This window comes from Anneissia japonica, unplaced genomic scaffold (assembly GCF_011630105.1).
Source record: "Anneissia japonica isolate Jap-2015-1 unplaced genomic scaffold, ASM1163010v1 scaffold3309_len207512_cov194, whole genome shotgun sequence".
Classification (NCBI taxonomy): Eukaryota; Metazoa; Echinodermata; class Crinoidea; order Comatulida; family Comatulidae; genus Anneissia; species Anneissia japonica.
This window is the reverse complement of record NW_022720338.1, coordinates 84,533-106,766: the sequence shown is the minus strand read 5'-3', so window position 1 is coordinate 106,766 and position 22,234 is coordinate 84,533. Positions and strand designations below refer to the sequence as shown.

At 34.5% G+C, this 22,234-nt stretch overlaps 3 protein-coding genes across 5 annotated transcripts in view; 1 reads left to right on the top strand and 2 right to left on the bottom strand.

The window, feature by feature from the left end:
* Positions 1-1,035: 1,035 nt before the first annotated feature.
* On the bottom strand, positions 1,036-9,897 carry LOC117111314 (growth hormone-inducible transmembrane protein-like). Its single transcript, XM_033254241.1, has 8 exons — positions 9,758-9,897; positions 7,175-7,398; positions 5,451-5,562; positions 4,283-4,424; positions 3,339-3,537; positions 3,073-3,171; positions 2,805-2,976; positions 1,036-2,004 (listed from the first exon to the last, which is right to left on the bottom strand). Exons 2-8 carry the CDS (start codon positions 7,371-7,373, stop codon positions 1,917-1,919), a joined length of 1,011 nt encoding a protein of 336 aa, XP_033110132.1. The 5' UTR covers positions 7,374-7,398; positions 9,758-9,897; the 3' UTR covers positions 1,036-1,916.
* Positions 9,898-11,176: 1,279 nt separating this feature from the next.
* On the bottom strand, positions 11,177-19,607 carry LOC117111315 (gastric triacylglycerol lipase-like). 3 transcript variants are annotated; one of them, XM_033254244.1, is made up of 9 exons: positions 19,470-19,601; positions 16,637-16,720; positions 16,091-16,378; positions 14,811-14,928; positions 14,296-14,494; positions 13,569-13,818; positions 12,945-13,172; positions 12,453-12,521; positions 11,177-12,185 (listed from the first exon to the last, which is right to left on the bottom strand). In XM_033254244.1, exons 3-9 carry the CDS (start codon positions 16,358-16,360, stop codon positions 11,952-11,954), a joined length of 1,368 nt encoding a protein of 455 aa, XP_033110135.1. In that variant the 5' UTR covers positions 16,361-16,378; positions 16,637-16,720; positions 19,470-19,601; the 3' UTR covers positions 11,177-11,951. The 3 variants fall into 3 exon arrangements, with proteins under 3 accessions (XP_033110135.1, XP_033110134.1, XP_033110133.1); XM_033254243.1 differs by lacking the exon at positions 16,637-16,720 and having other exon boundaries at positions 19,470-19,607; XM_033254242.1 differs by lacking the exon at positions 19,470-19,601 and having other exon boundaries at positions 16,498-16,639.
* An 84-nt stretch (positions 19,608-19,691) lies between these two features.
* Positions 19,692-22,234, top strand: part of LOC117111312 (60S ribosomal protein L34-like) — a 38,973-nt gene continuing 36,430 nt past the window's right edge. The window contains exons 1-2 of the mRNA XM_033254238.1: positions 19,692-19,769; positions 20,811-20,878. Coding sequence (XP_033110129.1) covers positions 20,814-20,878 — 65 coding nt within the window. The 5' untranslated portion in view covers positions 19,692-19,769; positions 20,811-20,813. The remainder of the gene's footprint in view (positions 19,770-20,810; positions 20,879-22,234) is intronic.

The window sequence follows — 22,234 nt, the reverse complement described above, 5'->3', positions numbered from 1 at the left end:
CGCGACGCTCCCGACAAAGGGTTAGATTTCCCCGATGAAAGCAATATGGGCGTGGTCGAGCTTCGATTAAAAGGCTTCGTGGTCCAGGGGGCGAAGGCCCTGAAAATTTTGACAATTTAGGGATTTCAAAGGCTTATTTAATCGATTTTAGAGTCTACTAATGTAGAAAATACACAATTTTGTTTTCTCCCCGATGAATTGTACTTTTTCTCCCCCCGCTGTAGACTACGTGTGCGGGCGCACGTCAATGTAAATAGGAATTCCATATATGAAATATGTGGCACGATGCTTAGGCGTACGTGTAGACAATTTTATATATATTATTTATGTAGGCCTGGATCTATCGCATATTCTACTCAAAGGAAAAATGATGACTTACCCGTGGTTTTAATAAGTGGAGGACATTATCATTGTATTAATTAGAAACATAAGCCAAGGATTGCGTTGCGTGCGTTAATCAGTTTATATTATAGTGATGCCCTAACTGGTGTACTGTAGTAAGTTCCACAATGAATCATCCCACAATTAGAGCCCTAACATATGACCAAGAATTAATGACAGGAATGAATTCCGAGTACTCACTTGAACACAATTTTGTAGCCCACTGTAAGTGCGCTGAACCACGGAAACCTTTCAACTCCATCGTTGTTTTCCTAGTGTTGTGGCTGTAGACCTGAAACGCATAGTGGCTACTGTACAGTGCCTGAACATTACAACAGTTCATAAAGCATCACATATTTCATTATTCAATTGGCAAATGTATTTGCTGCTGGATCTTAAAGCATTACAAATTCGGTACAGATCTCCAACTAATTAAAATCCCCTCCAATTAAAGACCACCTCCAGTTAAAGACAATTTTTGAGTGATCCCAAATTAGCAAATGTCTTTTATATTTATTATTCTAATTAGAGATCAAAGCTGTTAGAGACCACGGAAAACCTCAGTCCCAAAAGTGGTCTTTAATTGGAGTGAGATTGGCGTACTTTTACCTAATGTAGAAACTACCATAACAACACACGACATATAGTACTGTATTCATTATATTGTACTCAAGAGTTTTATTCATTTTGTCCCGAATATGATGAACTACACTATAGTATTGTATGTTATTAATTTTTCTTTATTATGTTAGAAAAGAACCAATCTGCTAACTGGGGTAGATCCACAGTAAGCAAATAATTGTGTAAACTGTAAAAAAAAAAATATATTGTAGTATTGCTGCTAGTTTGATAATTACTAAATTTAGTTATAAATTATTCTGCTTTAAGTTTACCCCCTTCACATTCTACAGTGCTGTAATTAAGAAACCTCAACATCATAAAACTTGAAAAGATTGGTATTTAAAATAACTTACATGACACACACAATGTAAACACCCACGATGTTAAACACCATCTGCCATTCAATTAAACACCTATGGAACACAAACTAATTCAACTCCCTGCAGTAAATATTCCATAATAGTGCACTTGTAGCAGTTCACTTGTTCACTTTATTTTCACCAAAGAAAAATATTCTTATAATTATAGAAAGAAAACATATTGGTGGAGACCATAGAAACAAAGCTTAATTTCTGGTCACCCAAGTGCTTTTATCACCCCCTTGGTGGAAAGAAAAAGCTTAAATCACACAACATAAAATTATACATTCTCATTTAACATACTTAATTTTGAATCAAGTGCTTGGATTTTTCAATGTACCAAAGAAAATTTACTAGAATTTCCTTTTCTTTTTCTTTTAAAATAATGTTAAAGCTGTGGATCACTGCATCTGTAATACCAGTATCTATTATCTTTTGAAATCAATTCAATTGTATATCAGTTATATATTTACTATTATTACTTCTTTGTGCAGTTGAGGAACATTTTATCAAGTTTTATTTACAGTAGAATTCTGACTCTAGCACGTCCAGTGCCTACTTCCTCTTGCCCCCTCCTCCAGATGATAGGATCATAACCATGCGAATAAATATGTTGATGGTGTCTGTGTAGATACTGATGGCCCTGGGATGAAAAAAAAAAGTTTGTAAAGAGTTGTAAACATATTTTAAATAATCACATACCATTATTCATTTCATTTTTCATGTATTATATTTCCAACAATGCAACAATTCTTCTGAAAAGTAAATAAATAACAAGGACAATGCAATATAAAAATGTAAGTAATAATAGCTAATTTATGATAAAAAAAATTACAATAAATAGCAATAGTTGATGATGACAATAATAATAATAATAATAATAATAACAATAATAATAATAATAATAATAATAATAATAATAATAATAATAAAATAATAAAAAACATAAAAATAACAATAATAGTAAAGTTGTGTGAGGACACAATAAGCCATTAAGGTTTCAAGTCTGTGCCTCTAATTAACTGAAAGCTACGTAACAATGATAGAGAAAGAATGCTTAAAATAAGTTCATCAATAAAGTAAAATTAATTACAAGGTGAGTGTAATACTTATAAGTAATAATAAAAATAAATTAATTATAATTTAAATAATCACTTATTTAAAACAACCAATTTCCAACGTCAATCCTGCTGTTTCCTGGGTGCAGTAATTTTTATTTTACTTTGAATTTTGACCCAATACATTGGAAGGCTAATTATTTAATTTACAATTGTTGGTGCTGAAGGCAGAAGAGCAAACATGAATGGATTATAATGGAATACTCGGGACACCCCTGCAACGCCCGAAGCTTAAAGTAATGGTAAACTATGGTATTGCCACAATGCTCTACAAATGGAAAGGGTTAAATTTTGTGTGAGAACAACGCAAAAGCAAGTAACTTACGAGTTAATTGGATCATAAGGTCTGTCGCTATACATTGGGTACAGTTCCGCTCTCTTCATTATCTTCTGCGTATCATAGAGCATGAAGCCTCCAAACAGAACCAGTCCTCCGTAGACGCTGATGGCATACAGACCAGAACCAAGGGCTGTTCCCGGAGCAAACCACATACTCCCTGTTGAGTAGATTAATCAACAGTAAGAAAAGAAATTTAGAACAGATAATAGGCAAAAATACCATCATAGCTAAAATAACTATAAATACTACTTACCCAAACTTGAAACTATTACAATACCAAGTCCCATTGCTAATGGTCCTCCCATGTACAAGAATTTATCACTGGGGGCACATGCAGCGACACATGACAAACCTGAAACAAAAATTACATCAAAGTTTTATAACTAGATTACTGTTGTATATTCTGCAGTAAAAGTATAACCCTCCGCAAAGCTGACTTTTCAACATGAATAATCATCATGCTATTGAAAAAGTATGAATGTTGATGGGTTAAAATCTAAGAGCCAAGGAGAATCTTACCTCCAACCATACCAGCAGTATACCACGCAGCACGAACCAGCAAAGGTCCACCCAGCAAGCTCATGGGGGCTAGAATTCCACCAACTAATGCACTGTGCCCTAACCAAGCTAGCTGCTTCATACCAAAGCCTTCGTGGTAAGGAATCGACATGCATACCATTCCAGATCCCATCAGCACTGCCATCATCCCAAGAGCTCCCTAGAAAATGAAAAAAAAATATTCCATAAGTTTTGCTATTTTCAGAAGCACTGCTTTACTTTAAGAGCTCGATAGTCAATGACAAAAGTATCCCTAAGAACTGCATCACCTTAAAGTATCACTAGAAAGGGGGATGGGAAAAAATTATCTCAAGCTCCCTAGAAAAGCAGAAAAAAACATTTTGCAAAACTGTGCTGGGATGCAACTAGAGTGGAGTTGTGGTTTTATAATCAACGGGCCAACTTTTAATCCCAAAGTTGTGGGTTCAAATCCTGAAAAACCTTTTATTCTCAATTCCATTTAAAGTCCCAAATTTATAGATTTACTGGATATTTTACACTTGTTAAATATGGTAAAATAAAACATATGTTAATATTTCACAAATGTTGGGAATTGGCAAACATGGATTACAAGAAAGGAAGAAGAAGATGAAAACCTTAGCAAAACCAGCATCCATCATTTAAAAAATTTTTTTTTAAATTATTTTATTTCAGTTCCACACCAACGGTAAGTACGAACTCGCCACTTACAGGATGGATAAGGTTCATGATGTTGTCATAGTATGGCTGCCATCGTCATAGCGATGTAATTAATGATTTAATTTACAACATGTTTTTCTGAGTCAGTATGTCTCCACCCTTAAACAAATATTAGATAATGCAAATCATGCTTATTATTGATAATTAATCCTGACAAAACATACATTTTATGTAAATGGTACAATCATGCATAACACTTAACTTACCCACATAGACTTTGGCATTAGCTTGGCCATTAGGTTGGGGTTCCGTGAGATGGCGTAAGCACTTGCTGCAGTGCTTGCTATACCGGTGCCAAAGTATGCATATGTGGTCTTAATTCTATCACGGACATACTGTGGCCAAAACCTGGAATAATACAAAATCATAGTTAGTTGTAAATTTCCTTTGCCGAACAAGAGATGTATTTAATAATAAACTTTTTAAAATGCTTGCACATGGACTTATAAATTGGCTTGCGAAAAATTTAAGAATATTTGTTGTAAAGTCTGTAAATAAGGACTTTACTAAAAGTTAACTTTAAATCAGCAATTCAATGTTATCTGAATGTTTATTATATTCATTTAACATTATTTTAAAATAGTTACTCTAATAGTGCTCCCAAGTTCGCTGGTAGAGCTGACTTGAAGAGCCCATTAAAAAGAGTTTGTTTTCCCTCAATTTCACTACAAACATTATATTTAAGGGGATTTATAGGTAAACAGCTTCAGTACTTTAAAACAAGTACCTGATGTAGTAACAAAGCCAATTAATAAACAATGCATTTATGGGGGAAACAGGTTCGCATTGTCTTAACTGTTGAAAATTTCAAGTTTGTGAGCTACATTAATCTGACATTTAAAATCATAAATAATAATTGCAGGAATAAAAAGTCACCACTAATTATATCAAATATAAAACAAATCCTAGAATATCATGCGATTATCAGCTTTCCTCTTTAAATAAATTGTTATTGGTTCCAGTCAATGAATCCGCAGCGAATTCCAATAACTATGTTAAACATCGACAGATGGAGCTAAGCTTGACGGAATGAGAGGAAAACAGGAGCATCTCTCCTGAGGGTGGGCAGGATGTTGGTCAGGTGAGCCAGGTGGCATTAAACGACTGCCATGCACGGCCCAACCACAATGCAAGAATAACAAAGTGGGACCTGACAATGCTAATTAAATCACAACTACCACTTGAGTAATGCCTCAATTATTGCCTGGAAATATCATCTTGTGAGAAAATTACATCCAAATCCCAAATCTTTGCCGTAAGTCCTTAGTAATAAACTCACAGCTCGGTGATTGGGAACCAAACAGTGTGTAGGCACAGCGCTACTTCCTCTCCCCTGGGTTATCAATAAGTTAAAACAAGACTTTTTGTACTTACGCTGCTCGATCAATAGCACCTGCTTCGCTGGACATGCCTAGGCCGTAGTAGCATAATGCACCGATACCTGCGATTCCTGCCCCAGCGACAAGCCCTTGGCCAAGGGTGATGGCTAATAAAAGTAAATACAAATACTTGTAAGGATAAACAAATATAACATGATTCAATAACACATGACTTATATATTCAGGGATTATATATATTTGTAATTAAAAATAAGTGCTTCCTTGAAATGCTTTAATTGTTATTTACTTATTTTATATTTTTCCATTGCTCTCATTTAAAAACAGGGAACTTGCTATAGAATAAACTATCTCATGCTCTCTATTAAACTAAAGGCTCTGGTTTTGTAATTTAATAACATTTGTGCAAGACAAGAGGTCCAGTAATTCTAGCATACCACTGCACCCATCGGACAGCGTACAATGTGGATACACCCTGTGAAAATTTTGTAATAAGTCCCGCTGTTCGCATTGGATTTTCTGGTTGGAAAAATAGAACGGATATTCTTCCAGGGCAATGACCATCTGTTTAAACTTAATGTGCGTCTTGGTTAATTTTGTTTGAAGTTTGTAAGAACGCTTTACATACCGTAATGTATATTCTCACGTATAAGACGAGGCATAGAATAACAAATTACTATCGAAAAACTGGGGGTTGTCTTTTACGCGCAACACATAAACATTTTTTATTTGTAAATCATGGATCTGTACTACTACTGAAATAAAGCTACTAACCCTCAGTATGAATGAATGCAATTTTAAATGCGGGGGAAAAAGATTTCAATAAACATTTAAAGGTCCATAAAATGGTATTATTTGGAAGATTGGTACTCTGATCTGTTTAGCCAGCTAGATGCAGTTTCAAGACCATAGCAAGCAGCAAAAAGGAATATCGACGACATACAAAAATCTTCTCAAACTCGGAGGTTGTCTTATACACGAGTATATACAGTAATCAATTTTTTGGTCACACTTACCAGGTACTTTATTACAATGATGTTCTCTGCCAACAATCTTTATATCTGTTTATTGGTGCATTATTATAAATGTTATATATTACTTAATAATAATAATTCTGGTTTTATATAGCCCCTCACGTTGTCACAACCTCGAGGCGCTTAACAACAACAGAGAAGAAAATAAACCATAAACTAATGTACAGTAAATTATTTATCCAATATATTTAAGTATATTTTATATTTAAATGTAAAAGTAGGAGAATAACCCATAGCTCGCAGCGGCACTGTGCAGAATTCCATACGAGTGTGGTCCATGACTACCTAGTTGCTGTAAAGAGGCGCTTATAGTAGCTACATATTCACATCATTCCACGACGACACGGACTGAAATGAGTCATAGCACTGAGGTAAACCATTACTCTTCAGAAAGATGTAAATTGGGTTTTTTTTTAAAGTGCACATGAGCCAGGTGTGTACACTGGTCCTCCATTTTAAGTCCTTATTCGAAAAGACTTGGTTCTACCAACTAAACCCTAGACGAGCAGCGGCTTCAAACAGCACCTAGGTTAAGGCCCGTCTTACAGTTTGGCCACTCGACTCGAATATTATTTATATTATATTCTCTGATGTTTCAATCCTTTAAGTGCATCAGGTATTTTGTATTTTCAAAAGTGTGCTACACAAATCTATTACAATTAAAAATGTTAAAATTAACTAAATCATTATTAAAAAAACACAAATAAAAGTAATGATTGATACGCACCTGTTCCATCTGCTGGTTGGCCTGCAACTTCCTTCAAGGTTTTGCTTTTGCTAATCCGCTTTCTCAATGATGTTCTGGCTTGAGAGGCAAAGTTCCTGCAGACAACATGATTTTGTGTCTGCGCTACCTTGGAGAGCAAGGACTGGCGAGCTGTACTTGAAACACAGCTAGGAACACGGACAACAAAGGTAGCAAGCATGCTCCTTGTTTAAATATTTTACTTCCTGCAAATAAATTTATAAACTTTATATACAATTCTTTATCTTAAAAGTAAATGTACGCTTGATGTTGAAGCATTCTACTGACATAAAACAATATAAACAATATCTTAAACACAGGTAAGGGCTGAGGTAAGGAAATTTATGATTATGGCAACTCATAGCTCTCTCTGACTTACATTTGAATATAGTCTTCATTTTTCCTCCATTTAAAAAAAAATAATTTTGAATAATTTAGGGGGCCCCATGGCAGGTGAATCCGCCGCTGTACAATGCAATAAAGTCAAATACAGTAAGGCCATTCACAATATCAATCAGTAAAATGTTTATATCTTTTTGCTTTAGGCATAGAAATAGAAAGCTGTCCACACATTAAAAAAAGTAGGGCCTATTTCTGTGCAATTTTTCCAGAATTTAAGCCTTGGGCTATGACTTAATAAACAACCAATGAATTATGCAGTATTTACGATTTCCTGCACAAACTTGAGAGTATTGACGTATCCCCATGCAAATAAAATACTTTACAAGATTAGGTTTCCTGGAGATTTTAAGTTGCTGATGGGAATGCAAAATGTTGAGGCAATTTCCAGGATCCCATGACTTGCGGGAGACCAGTGACCATTGGAACATTTCGCTTTGAACTCTTGTTGCAGACCTGTCTGTGAACAGGGTATTTGTACAAGATGTACAGTGTAAATTATAAAGCTTTAATTCAACACGTACGACCCAAATCACCAAGCAAGTTAAAATTTCACCTATGTTTATAGAGTCTAGATTAATGAGTAGAGATATTACTAGGTCAGCTATTATGTAGACAGATAATATAGACCCCTTCAGTGTTTACATTGGCGTGTCCGAGATGCTGGTGTCGCCCTACCCTGGTAGGCAAAAGATCCTCGAGGTATAGGAGAAATGCATGGGAAATCAGGATACTGGTTTTTTTTGTTGTGCCAAAAATACGAAAGCTACATGGATGAAATTCACATATGTCATACCAAAAAAATAACAATTTACGAAATTGTATTTTCTCTATTTTTTCATTTTCGTCTATCTCTTCAGATTTTGCCAAGTGCATGCGCTAGGCCAAGAAAGTGAAAGAGTGTGGCGACAATTGCCTCCGCCGTTATAAAGGGCCTCGAATAGGCCTATGATATATTCCCTTATTTTTCTTTGAAATTTCCAAAATGTAGAGATAATGTAACTAAAAATGGATGTATCAGTAGACTTTCCTCTTTATACAATTCTGTTACAAACAGTGAGCCATCAATTGATATTTTTCACCAACCTATATTCATTCATTTTTCGCTCAAGTTACACTAGTCATTTGATCATTAACCTTGCTCTGGAATTGTATTTTATTGAATTTTCTTATGTAGGTTCCTTGTACATAATTGTAGCTTTTGATCTAATATAAATATTTTTATATATTCAATAATTTTGAATGTTTTTATTGTGTTAATTTTATCGATTTTATAGTGATTTTATATTGTATTACTCTACGCTCCCTGTTATTGGCATTCTCGCTGCTGGGGGGTGAAATGAAATAAAATAAATAAAAATTTAAAAAATGAATTTTCTGTTTGCTACTCGGTGATGCTACGCTAACTTTGACAAACATTCCGCATTTTTCTGAATGAATGGAATAATTACTCGGCAAGTAATCATTATTACAGCCAAGTTTGGTAAACATTATACAGTAGTTGCCTAAAAGTAACATTTAAGACAGTCAAATAGATTGCATATATCCTGAAAATACTTTTTCTTTTGTTTTAACTCATAGACCGAATAGTTTTTGCTGTCAGCGTCGATCGGGCCACAGGCAAATGCGGTAGCGTCGTGTATAAAGCTTTCACGTTTTTGGCCCAGAATACTAGCACTTGCCAACATTCCAAGACAATGACAAAATAACTTTAAAAATAAAAATAGAAAAATACAATTTTGTAGATTTTTATTATTTTTGTCAATTTCTAATATAGGCCTATAGGAAATGCCATGTGAATTTCATCCATGTATGTAGGCCTATGTAGCTTTCGTATATTTGGCACAAAAAAAAAGATAGCCAGTATCTTGATTTCCCATGTACATTTCTCATATACCTCGAAGATCTTTTGCCAGGGTAGGGTGCAGCCAGCGTTTCACATAGGCCAATGTAAGCATTGAAAGGGGTCTATTATTCAGTAGTACTCGGGCTAGGACCTAGGCCTGGGCATACAGAGGAGTACGCAGAGATCAATAATCAGGATGGATAGCCAAGGCCCTAGACTTTGCAACCGTTTTACGTTGAATCAACAACTTAATATTGTTATATTCTTAAATGAATACACAACCAACTCCAATGGCAAATAAATGCATACATAATACATACGTTTTTCTATTATAAGCACGTTTCAGGTCTCAAATTCTATATATTGCAATATTTTTTTTAAACAAATTTCACGAACAGCTAGGCCTAGTTGCGAATTACGAAATATAGCGCCACCTTCCGGCGGCTGATGCAATGAGAGGACCAATGGACCTTGCTAGAGTGTCAATCAAGCTTACCATCTGGCCAATCAGAACATCGCTAAGGATACGCGCTTGTTCCACAAACGCATGTGTCGCTTTAAATGTACGTTTACGCTTTCTTTTTGCAGAACCTTAGCAACAAAGGGGAGGGGCTTACTGGAAATGTCCACTGAAAAAGTTGTAAGACGGACTTCTTGAAGTACCTTGCAGTTTAGAAGTGAAGTCATTAATTGCCATAAAATACTAATTATGTCTTAAAATTTGTGTATTATGTTTTGTATTACTTCAAACAAAAATACTCAATTGTAAAGCTCTTGATAGTATTAGAAAAGAAGACCTGATGATTATTAAAGAGACCTTACACACTGTGATGATTCTTAAACATGGACTTTTTAAAAATATATTATACTGTATAACTCAAATACAGATGATAAATTACAATTAATCCTTAGTGGAGATCTTGCCGCCATTTGTGACAACTCTGCCAAAGTGTTTGACAGCTTCTGTAAAATATATAGATGGACAGCATGGAACAAACTTTCAGGAATAAAACACTCCCCATTGTTATGAAAGGTTTTATTAGTTTGTATTGTTGCTTCATGCACGCTTTTAGTATTTTTAAAATTTTTTTCTGATCGTTTCTGTGGTTTTGACAGCTTTGTTTAGAATTAGAATTCCACCTCTGTTGGAATACTAATAGGACGTCCCCCTATTTTGTGGCAGTCCTTTTTTTTAAATGTTTCATTGCATGCATACAAAGTCAGGGCAGAACTCATGCCGTTCTATACTCTTTGTTATTACATATGTACAGTACTGTATATCTTTATGTATGCATGCAGGGGCGGATTTAGGGGGGGCCGGCCCGGCCCGGCCCCCCCTTTTGGGAGGTAAAAAAAGAAAAAAAAAAGAAAAAAAAGAGAGAAAAAGGAAAAAATGATGGCTAAGAATGCCTCAAATGTCATGTTCGGGCGTCTAGAACACAAAAATTTTGCGGGGGCATGCCCCCGGACCCCCTACGACAGTGTTGTCTCAATCGGCCCAACTTTCGGCCCCCCCCCCTTTTGGACATTTCTGGATCCGCCCCTGGCATGCACGCACGTGTGGACAGTACAGAATATGTACTGCATGTGTTTATATCCAGTATTCTTTCTTTCTTGCTTTTGCTAGCTTTAGTTTTCTTTCAAATTCTTGTGTACTCTGTAAGAATGCACCAGTTTGTGAGTGTCACAAATACAAAGGTGTAGTATGATCAAATCAATAAATATAATAAGAAATGTTATCAGTTAATACTGTATATCGATTTATTATATTCACATACAGTTCACACAAAAACGTTTAATGAATTCGGACTCGTCATTTAAATAAAGACATTCTGTACATTATCAAAACTATAAATATACTGTAATGGGAAATATAAAAATGTTATTAAAACGTACATATTGCATTTCATTTGTATTCCTATCATTGTGATCAATATAAAGAAATTATTATATACAAAAATATGAGTACTGTACTTATATAGTAATTAAAATGCACAATTTCATTCATCATAAGGTCATCTTCTCGGATAAGGACTCTAAACCGTAGGCACAGTGTACGCAATTGGCTAGCATGCACATTAAAGAACCTAGTACATCCTTTGAGAAGAGAAGGAGGTTACCCCGGTGAACTGGTGCATTCAGTCCCAGTCTTTGTGCACAGATGAAGGTGGCTTCTTGACAGCTGATTAGACAGGATGTGACCATTGGGGGAGAAGAAAGTTGTTGAAAGAGTTAGTCCACATCTGTGTGCATTTCAGTTAAAGCTGCAAGTCACAAGTTATTTCCTACCCTTACCTTAATTACACAAAGAAACAAACAATAATTATTTAAAAAGCTTGTTGATCTCTGTACATGATGAGTAGTCTTCCTTGACTATATTTTCTCTCAATCTCCTTTAAGTTTGGTTTTTTGACCTTGTTTTTTCCATCCCATTCCTTCGAAGTGTCTGTCTGTCTAGGGCCCAGGTACATGTCCAGGTCAATTTCCATTCACCTGTCTAGGTACCTGGCCACTTTAAATGTGTTTATTCATTAATTTAATGATATCTTTGTAAACAGCATCAGCAGCATCAACAGACCAGATGAAGTCAAGGTGATGGTAATGCTCAATATAACTATCGTACACAAGGTTCTTTAGCTTCGACCGCAGCTTCCGCACATCCGTTGGGTCAGCCAGAATGTCATTCTCACCCCAAAATATTGCCACAGGAGTCTGAATATTCTCAATGATGTAGTTTGGTGGTCTTGCCTGTTAAAATATGCAAATTAGTTGAAAAATTATGTTGACGATTAGTTAATCGAATGAAAATGGTATTGCAATGGAAGTGTGGTAGTGCACATACAACTACAAAGTGAAGAAGTTTATGCATATAATTTTTGTTATTAATATTATGTGAATGACTTTGTTTGCCTTGCAGTAAAAGCATCCTCCTTAATGTACAGTATACATTCTTTCCAATACATATTTATTTGGAATAAGTGTATACTCTAATAATCAGATGATAAACTCATTTACCTGTTTATACTTTAAAAGGTTTCCCAGCATACCATGATCATACATTGAAAATTCTCCTGATAACACCATCTACCAAAAAAATATTACATATTATTATTATTATTTATGACCTTAAATGTGTTAATATTTATTAAATTAAAAATTAGTAGCATAATTCCATTTAGCTTGTTTTGCTCAAGCAATCGTAGTGCAATATCATAGGAATAGACATAGGCAGCCCCCTCCCCCCACTAATGGCAGCAAATTAGTTCCACTAACTGGGTTAAAATACTAATTTTTTTTTTATTGGAATAGTGATTTAGTTCCTCATTCTCATTTTCAGGACTTCCACCTACCACTACATCCCAGGCCATACCAGCCTATACCCCTCCTACAAATGTACTTTAAATTTTATTGAAGTTTGAATAGAGTTTTGTGTAACATAAATTCATAAAAGCTATGTGTATGTGTAGAATACCAGTTGATTGATATCAGTTGAATGTGGCTGCATACCTGAGCAAAGTGGTTTAAATTAAACAATGATGTACCAGCAGGGTTATTAGAAACATACACTTGGATACGTGATTGGTTCATTCTTTGGCAATCGTATCCAGCAATTACAAAGATGACACTTCGACAGAGAATCACAGAGTTGTCATTATCACAGATTGTGTCACCAAGCACATTGAAAATTGGAAGGTCAGGAAGGAAACTGTAAATGTGCAACATTATAAAAGCATCCTATAAGAGAAGCATAAAAAAAAACCCCATAAAATTATTATTGTTTTTATCTGCTTTGGGAAAAAAACAATGTGAAGGAGAATGTTTCAAACATCATACAAAACACCATTCAGATTTGTCATAGATATTATGAGAGAAATTAGTTATTCAAAGAAAGAATATCTAATGAAGAAAACTAACAGAGATAAATAGTTCACTGCAGTTGTAGAGCACACATAAATATATATTGGGGTACCAAGATTGGTTATAAAATGAACAACACAACACAAGGCTAATGACGCTTGGAGGCATGGGTTACCCATGAAGCAAAGGGTTTAGGAAAGAGAACCATTGGTATATAAATGTGTATATTGGTGAATATAAAGTTTTGATATAATTTACGGCTAAGCTTCCTACCACAATAGGTTTTGCGAGTCCGTAATCAGCAATGAAGCGAATTGGACTACTCATGTTGCTGACAGTTGTCACAGGTGCTAAGGCAAAAAACATCTTCACCTTCCTGTTGAGGTCGCGATTCTTAGAGAGGGCAGCAAATGCTATAAGTGTTCCTTGTGAATGTCCAACGTAGAAAAGCTGCTGTTGGTTGCTTATGTTCAAGGCAAAGTTCACCATTGCAGGCAGGTCATACAAGGCCATCTCATCCCAACTGAAGAATACAAATCAGTTTTAATACAGGTTATTATTCTTTAATCCTTAGTCTCTATATCCCTTCCTCCATCATTTTTTTGCTTATTATTAATAATTGTTGTGGAAGCTGTGTGGCAAAGTGTTAAGGCTTTTGACATTCCTTTTTGAGGTCGTGAGGTGAGACTTTTTTTAATCCTGGTTTTGCGAACTTATGTTTTTTAAAGATCGCCAGAGGTGGGCAAGACTACATTTGCTTTCTTTACTCAGGAGTATAAATTACCTGGTGAAATTGGTAGTGCTCGATCACACTCATGAAATCTAAAAATACTCCCCATGGATTGAAGGACGTTCCACATAATGTATGACAGATGCTCTATCCAATGAAATTATTAAACAAATATATTGTATTCATCATCATAGTCTGTGAGTACACTTCTTCGTCCGTCTTAAAGAAGCATAGTTATTTTCATGATAATTAATATTATTATTACATTACCTCCACTTCCAGAATTCCTTATCAGTTGGTTTCAGTGTTCTATGTTTTAAGCTGTAAGTGTTTCCTCGGACATTTCCGAGCCAGACATCAAATCCAGCATCTGCTAGTAAGAATCCTAGGCTATCATTGGCCTGGTTCTCCACCCAATTTGTTGCACTTCCTTCCAGCCCATGTTGTAGGAACACCACATGCCTTGGCCCTAAAATTATAATGAAGATGTTTTGTTTTTGTTTCTTTTTATTATCTGTTTATAACATTAAATAATGCCATACAGTAGGAATAGTGGATAAGACAAATTAGAAAAGATAAATATTTGTGATTGCATTATACAGTACCACAACATGTGCAGTATTGCATCTTTCGTATTATGTATGTTTTAATGGCCAAATACTTTTGACATCTGTTGCAGCAAAATTAATTTTGTGGTGGATGTCACATATGAAATTCCAGTGTTATTTAACAAATGGCGAATAAATCGAACATGAATGATAATAATCTGCACAAGGAAATTATACCGTAAAGATATTTGTTGCTTCTTCCATGTGGAATTCTCTGTATACCCAGGATGAATCCATCTTCAGTCAGCACAGAATACTCTTCAACAGGGTACCCCTGGTTGGATATCAGACCACTCTGGAATGAGACAAAAACATAAATTTTGGTTCCAAATCAATAAGTTACATTACATATCAAGGATATAAAATAGCAGCCATGAAAAAATGGAAATTAAAATGTTTTTCTTTATTTATATTACGCCCACCACTGCCTTGAAATCTGGGAGTATTTCTGTTTTTAGCACTACAGTAACATCTCCCAATTACGTACCCCTCCGTCCGAACAGAGTTCGTAATTGAAAAAAATCATAATTCAGAGAGTTTAAATTTTTATAGGATCTCAGTGTGGTGAGGGTAGGCCTAGACCACTGCTACTAAGCACTGGGCTAGGTAGGCCTAAGCCTTGCCATGGGATTAGAATTTTGTCACAAAAAATGACTCGGATTTTACTGTTTCCTGCAACAAAATACTTTACAGAAGCCAAAATAACTTGTGCTCAAAGTGAAGTACAGTATTCACTTGAAATGATTTCCGAATGAAAACATGACCAGATAATGGCCAAAACGAGTGTTATTATTGTCTTTATAAAAATCGCAAATGCATGCGATTAGCGCCCCCGATGAACAAAAGTGAGATATGCTGTACAGTATGTCTGAATAAGCATGCACAGCTCAACTGTAATATAACTCGGCTGAAAATTATTGATATTTCTTACTTTAAACTTAGTTTTATATTACTTTATTGGTTTAAACTTTTTTTTTCTTGGCTGATATAACATTTTATATTATTTTGAAGTCTTTTAAATACACTTTTAATTGTTTTTGTAGTTAAAAACAATCGTTTGTAATGACATCATCTTCACAAATTGGGTTCGTAAAATCGAGAGTTTGTAATTGGGAGGTTCATAATTGGGAGATGTTACTGTATATAAATTCCATAATTTATTATTATTAAAAGAAGTCACTTATGATCGCACAGTGGTTAGCACCAATATGTTCACAAATAGGCCTACTGTAGAGCCAAGTACAGGCTTGTTACTTGGAACTTGATCATTGCCATCTCTTGTTAATTGCCACATGCTGTCATTGACTATTTTGATTTCTGTTGAAATATTGCACACTTTAACTTAATTTTGGAGAGAGTTCTATTATTGGTCTTTTTAAGGTTGTAAATTTGATGTACCATTAAACAAAAGTGTTGAATTAATTTAACATTACAAGGTAGAAAGCAATAATATTTACCACATTCAGTCTTGTGTCTGGATCAAACTTCAGTTTTCTATCCTTGTCAGGTGAGTTCAAACTGCATGATATGTTAGGTACATTATTTTTCAACTGCCTCGCTATTTCATCCAGCGGCAAGTAAGTTGACAGAGTATTTAATTGTTGTGTCAGTTTTCGGAGAGAATTTTCTTTACTGCTTGGAGGTGACAGTGACTGTTTTTCTGAGCCAGAGCTCTTAATCCATAAGATAAAAGCAAGTGCAGAAATGGAGGCAAACAATCGAAGCATCCATTTCCTCTTCAGAATCTATGAAGTTAATAACAAACATAAGAAAACTGTTAGCTTAAGAAATAGTGACAACAATTTTCATATTCTGCTATTATAAAAGTTTAATAAACTTAATTTAGTTTTTAATATCTACATACACTTTTTGTGTTCTTTTGTTTACTGTTCATAAAAAAATAAGTAAAGTTCCTGGCCTTCGTTTCGAAATGGACTAAATCGCTCTCGATTTACCTAGAACTCAACTAAAATCTGAGCCAAAGGGCTTTTTCGCCCAGGCACCTGTGATTTGGAATCAGTTTCCAGTTAACATCCATCAATCAGTCTTCAACTCTTCACCAATTCGAGTCTCTCCTTAAAACTCACCTGTTTAAAAATAATTTAATGCTCTAGTCTTTCTTATAGTGCTGTGAGAGACAGGCAGTAAAGAGCGCTTCATAAATGCAAATTATTATTACATTCTATATTTGTTTACATATTGTAACAGAATTTGGGATTTCCCCAGAGTCACTGATGGCTGATCTGTACAAGTAAAGTGGTTTGGGACTTCACCTGTCTGCCCCTGTTTAATTGTAGTGCCTACGGGACAAGTAATGAAGGGTGAGTTATCACTGTTGTAAGTCATTTAATCGTTCTAAGATAGATACTTAATAAAGAGTTCAACTCATGGGAGAGTGATATTTGAGTTCATTTATCATTTTGTTTGTTTGTTATTTGCTGAAGTCCAGGTCCCACATCTCTGGCAGAACCCGCGTTCATCCTAACAAGGACCAGGTCTGTTACAATATAATATATTAAATGCCCTCTCAAATGACTTAAAAGACCCGCTATTGTTTGAATCGATGCCGACATTCTGTTACAAATTACAAATTGAAAGAACACTATAAAGAAATATACTTAAGCATAATTTTTAGAATATATTAAAATCAGATTTAACTTTATTTTGTATTTATTTACATTACCTCCAATGCTACATTATTTATTTAATTTAATATCTTCTGTTTTTTTGTACACAGGCCTAATATATGTTATTTTTTACTATTATCTGTTTACAAATTTCTAAGTCCGGACTAACAACAGGCCTGTTGAGAGCCAGAGTGTTTTAACTAACACTATTGTTAATCCAAGCCAACTTAGGTTAATTTAATTGTCTTTATTGTTTGATAATTGTTTTGTATATATCTTTAGGCTACATAAAGAATGAATGAATGAATAAATCAATTTAAGCTTTAACTTAAAAGGATTATATTTCTAGCTACTTAGACTAGTAGCCTGTAGGCCTGGGACCTCTTTATGCGGATTAGGGTCGTAGCGGCATTTTTGTAAGTACATGACAAAGTTGAATTATGATATGATTAAATATTGATATTTATTATATGTTATCAGTTCGGATTTTTACGTATAATGAACTTTTATTTTATATTTCTTTCAGGACACAAACGGATTCAAACATGGGATCTGTCAATACTAAATTTACCATGTAATAAAATGTGATGAACGTAAAAAAATTAGGTCTACACTTAGTGATACTGTATATTGTCATTATTATTATTAATTTATTATTATTATTATTTATTATCAATCATCTTCAAATGCAATGACAAACAGATGTTTATTCACTAAAGAACAACTGAACACAAATAAACTAAAGAAGCGATTTACAAAGTACCATCGATTTCTGTAAGAAAATAGGCATACTATAAATCATAATATTTGATATAATAAATAAACAAACTAACTAAATATTAAGTCTTAATTTATATAGGCTATATATAAATTATGAAAGAAAATATACATTAATTTGATAATTGATTAAAACAGTATTAATATCGAACTCTGATGCCCATAATCCAACATACATTTTGCATACTGCACGCTTGGTGTTCCATATAAATTGCTGCGTATCGACTCGCGGCCGCTCCGACCATACTCCATTTATGCTAGCTAGATACAAAACCGATAGAGGGCGCTATAGATTGGCAATACAAACATCGTGATAGAAAATAGTGCCCCAACGGAGATAGGATATCCAATGTATTAAATGGGTATTTCGCGGAAGAATTTGACCGAATTACTTCCAGATAACACACCAGAAATTATTTCTGGACCAAGTTATTGGCTTTTTAAGCGCGCGAATCGATTTTAGTAGAAGTTTTTTTAGTACAACCAATGTTTCGTCGATTTTCAATAATAAAAGGAAACCTTCGCTAGTTTTATGGTTAACATGTTTGTTTTCTTCAGTTTTTAAACTATAAAGATAAGTAAGTTTTAAATAATATTTGTGAGCATATTAATTGAAATAGATGGCATAAAATTCTATTGTCTTATCACGTACTGCAGCTAGGCTCGGCTCTTACGAATAGAGGGCACCCTCGTTAATTTGCAGCGGCTACATGCGGGGTAAACGATGTTTTCCCTGCTCGCCACTGTGTTGTCTGAGGCCTGCAATTAGGCCTAGAGTTATGCGATTCAATATAATTTATTATACGTAGAATCTGAAGTTGACAAAAATTATTAAATCTAATATATATATATACTAAAATACTAAATTATAATTGTTAGTAACTGTCAAGTATTATGTTAACATGGCCTGAAATGCTACATAATTATACTGTAAGGGACACACTTCTTGTATAATAAAAACAATAGGAATTAACTCCAGCAAAAAACATATATAAAATAGCAATATCTCCGCTAATATTGGTCCGATTTACATAATTTTTGTTTTAAAATGCTTCATTCAGTTATGTCTTTCTATTAAAAATAAATAAAAAAATATTTGGGACATTTCATTTTTTTTTTGTTTCTAGCTATTTATGCTATGGCTATATGTTACAGGAGAGAGTAAGCCTAGCTAGCCTAGGGCAGGTAGGTAGGGCGCCTAGTAGGCAGTTAGTACTGAACTAACCTAGGCTTAGGCCTAATCAATTACTGTAGAGTGCAGAGTAGTTCTAGGAGAGGAATGGGGGAATTCACTAGCAGGAAGGAGTAGACAGTACTGCTGCTGCAGCAATCAAGCTATTATTATTAAATAGGGCTAGCCTACCTAGTAGGAAGCCTAGGCCTAGCTTAGGTTCGTCTTGCTGTTTACTTGTCTTAATTATGATAACCATACCATCTCGTTTTCTTATGTAGTGTTTCTCGTGTTTCATAATTGTAACTTTTGGCTGCTCTCCTCTTATCTTAACAAAATGTTTGTTGTTGTGTTTGCAAATTTGTACCATGGACGTGTTTGTTGTAATTTATTATTCCACACATCAACTATCCACTGCACACTTTACGTCAACTTACGTCAACGTGCGTCATTTTGCGTCAACTAAAATTAACAATGTATATAGCGCCCCCATTGTCAGGTCTTTTACTGCAAGTCTGTGTTACAAGCTTGCTACGCAATAGCAATTGATTAAAGTTATCCGTAAGAATCGTGTTTTTCTGTTACGAATGTTGGCAATGGTTAATATAGTATAAAGAAATATTTTTTCAGTAATAAATCCATGCTAATTTTAACTATTTTTAAAACTTTTTAATGATGAAAATGAAAGAATTTGTAACACACCTCTTCTTCTAATTACCGTAGTTGCTTGGATAGGGATTGGACGGCTTCTGAGATTGCATAATAAAACGACATTCGGCCTAGGGCCTAGGCTAAACAGAAACCATGGGTTTTGTTTTTGTGATCAGTCCATATAGATATGATAGATTCAGTGATAATGTTGTTTAATACTCAATGCTGATTACAGGTAGTAGTAGTGGTATTTTTGCATGCAGTGCAAAATGAAATGTTTGTAATTGTTCAATATTATTTATTGATGTCGCTAGATAGATACATAGGCGTAGGGGCCTAGCTAGGATAAGTAGGTTGGTCTAGCAGACTGAAGAATATAGGCCAAAGCTTAGCCTGTCATAGCATGAAGCATCTGGCTCTAACTGAAATCTTCCAGATTCTATCTTGATATAAGAATCACAAGTATACACACAGAGTACAGTTTATGATTTGGTTGTATGTGTGACATTTTTAAAGCGGAGGTTATAATTTCTGTTGGTTGTGCAATGTTCATTTTGATAATTGAGTGGTACAATATAAGTTACAGAGGGTTTGCCAACAATACTATTTTTAGTTGTGCTGTTATCTAAGCATAGTACTTAACCAGAAAAATTAATTGAAGAAAATTTAGCTGAAATTTGTATGTATAATGCTCTCTATATTGGTGATTCTTTTGATCAGTTTATTTTTGGTCTAGGCCTAGGTTATTCTTGAATTTGCTTAATTTTAAAAGGCATCACTTGTACATCCCTTGGTTAGTAGATGGGGCTTGACATTTGGTCATCATCAATGTCTGATGCTTTTCATGTTCCCTGTATCATGCTTTCAATATAAAATTTCTTTTCTGTCTGATTATTTTACAAAAGCTTTTGTACAACTGGTACATTTAACACATCATATTTCTTTTTCCAGATCATGGTACAAAGACTTACCTACAGGAGAAGACTCTCCTACAACACAAAGTCAAACTTGGTCAAAATGTGAGTAACATTATTAAACTGATTTCACTTCAAGTACTTTGTATTCAGATTGTATGACAAGAACAATTGCATGTTTTCATAGTGTGAAATCTGGCATATTTTGAATTAATATCCGTGTTCTCCCAATTGGATTTTTTTAACTGGTAAATTTGTCCATAAAAAGCCAGTTATTGCCTCTTTTAAGTGGAGTTCAGTGGCTTCAAAAACAACAATACATCCCGGGGAGCTCACTTACATACTAACCAAATAGGGGGTGCCGCAGCCACTTTAAGACATGGGACACTTGCGCTACCTATTTTACTGAAAATTCTTATGGACTTGAACTACCATTTACCAAAATTGCACTGTTCTCTAAAAGATGACAGAAAAAAGGCCACTCAATAGTGCCAGAGAGGGCGCAATGTTGACTGGTTCCCAATGGCAAAAAGTGTTACCTCCGGTCGCGATCTTGTGGCTGTACCCAATGAGTAGGCCTACATAACTGTTATATATAATACTCTTTGCTGTACCGAAGGTAGGCTTAGCAAAGGGCTTAGCACCCAGTTTAGCTTGAAATTCCTGCTAACATAGTGTGGAAAATCGTGGCATTTTTACACAGGATATAATCATAGCCTAGGCCTGGACTGGAGTTATGTTCATTTATAGAAAGAAGGCCAGGCATTCTACAAACACAAAATTTTTACTGGTTGGTCAGTTATTTTTACTTAGTTATTTTTTACTAGGCCTACATGTAGGCCTAACCTAGGCTCTGGGCTAGTCCCTGATGTGTGGAAAAGGGGCATTATAGTTCAGATACACAAAAAAGGCCCACTCACAGATCCAAACAATTACCACGCGATATCTTTACTTAAATATTCAGTTTGAATTGTCAAATGATTTACGCATAGACGCATAGGGAATCTTTGTTCGAGTAAATATTATTGGAGAAATCCCACAGTATATAAGTTTTATGATTTGTTAAACTAATGAACATGCCCAGGTCAAACTAGCTAAACTTTTATATGTTTCATTTAAAAAAAGAAACTCCTCATTAGAAGGTATTGTATGGTAATATTATTTTCTATAATAATAATAATAATAATATAATAATATTTATTCAGCAAAGTAAAAAGTATACATACAATATTCTTGCCATGAGTAAGTAATAGGCATAAGCCCAAACAGTAAACTGCTCTTACTCCATCATCAAAAACAAAACAATGACAATACAATATAAATATATACAAAAAAGTAAAAGTAAATTCAAAATATATTGATTTAACTATAACAAAATGAAAAACAGAGATAATTAATAGTTATTATTATTATTAATATTTTGAGATCAAGTGTTTTGTGAGCTGGGCTTTTAAGTTCGAA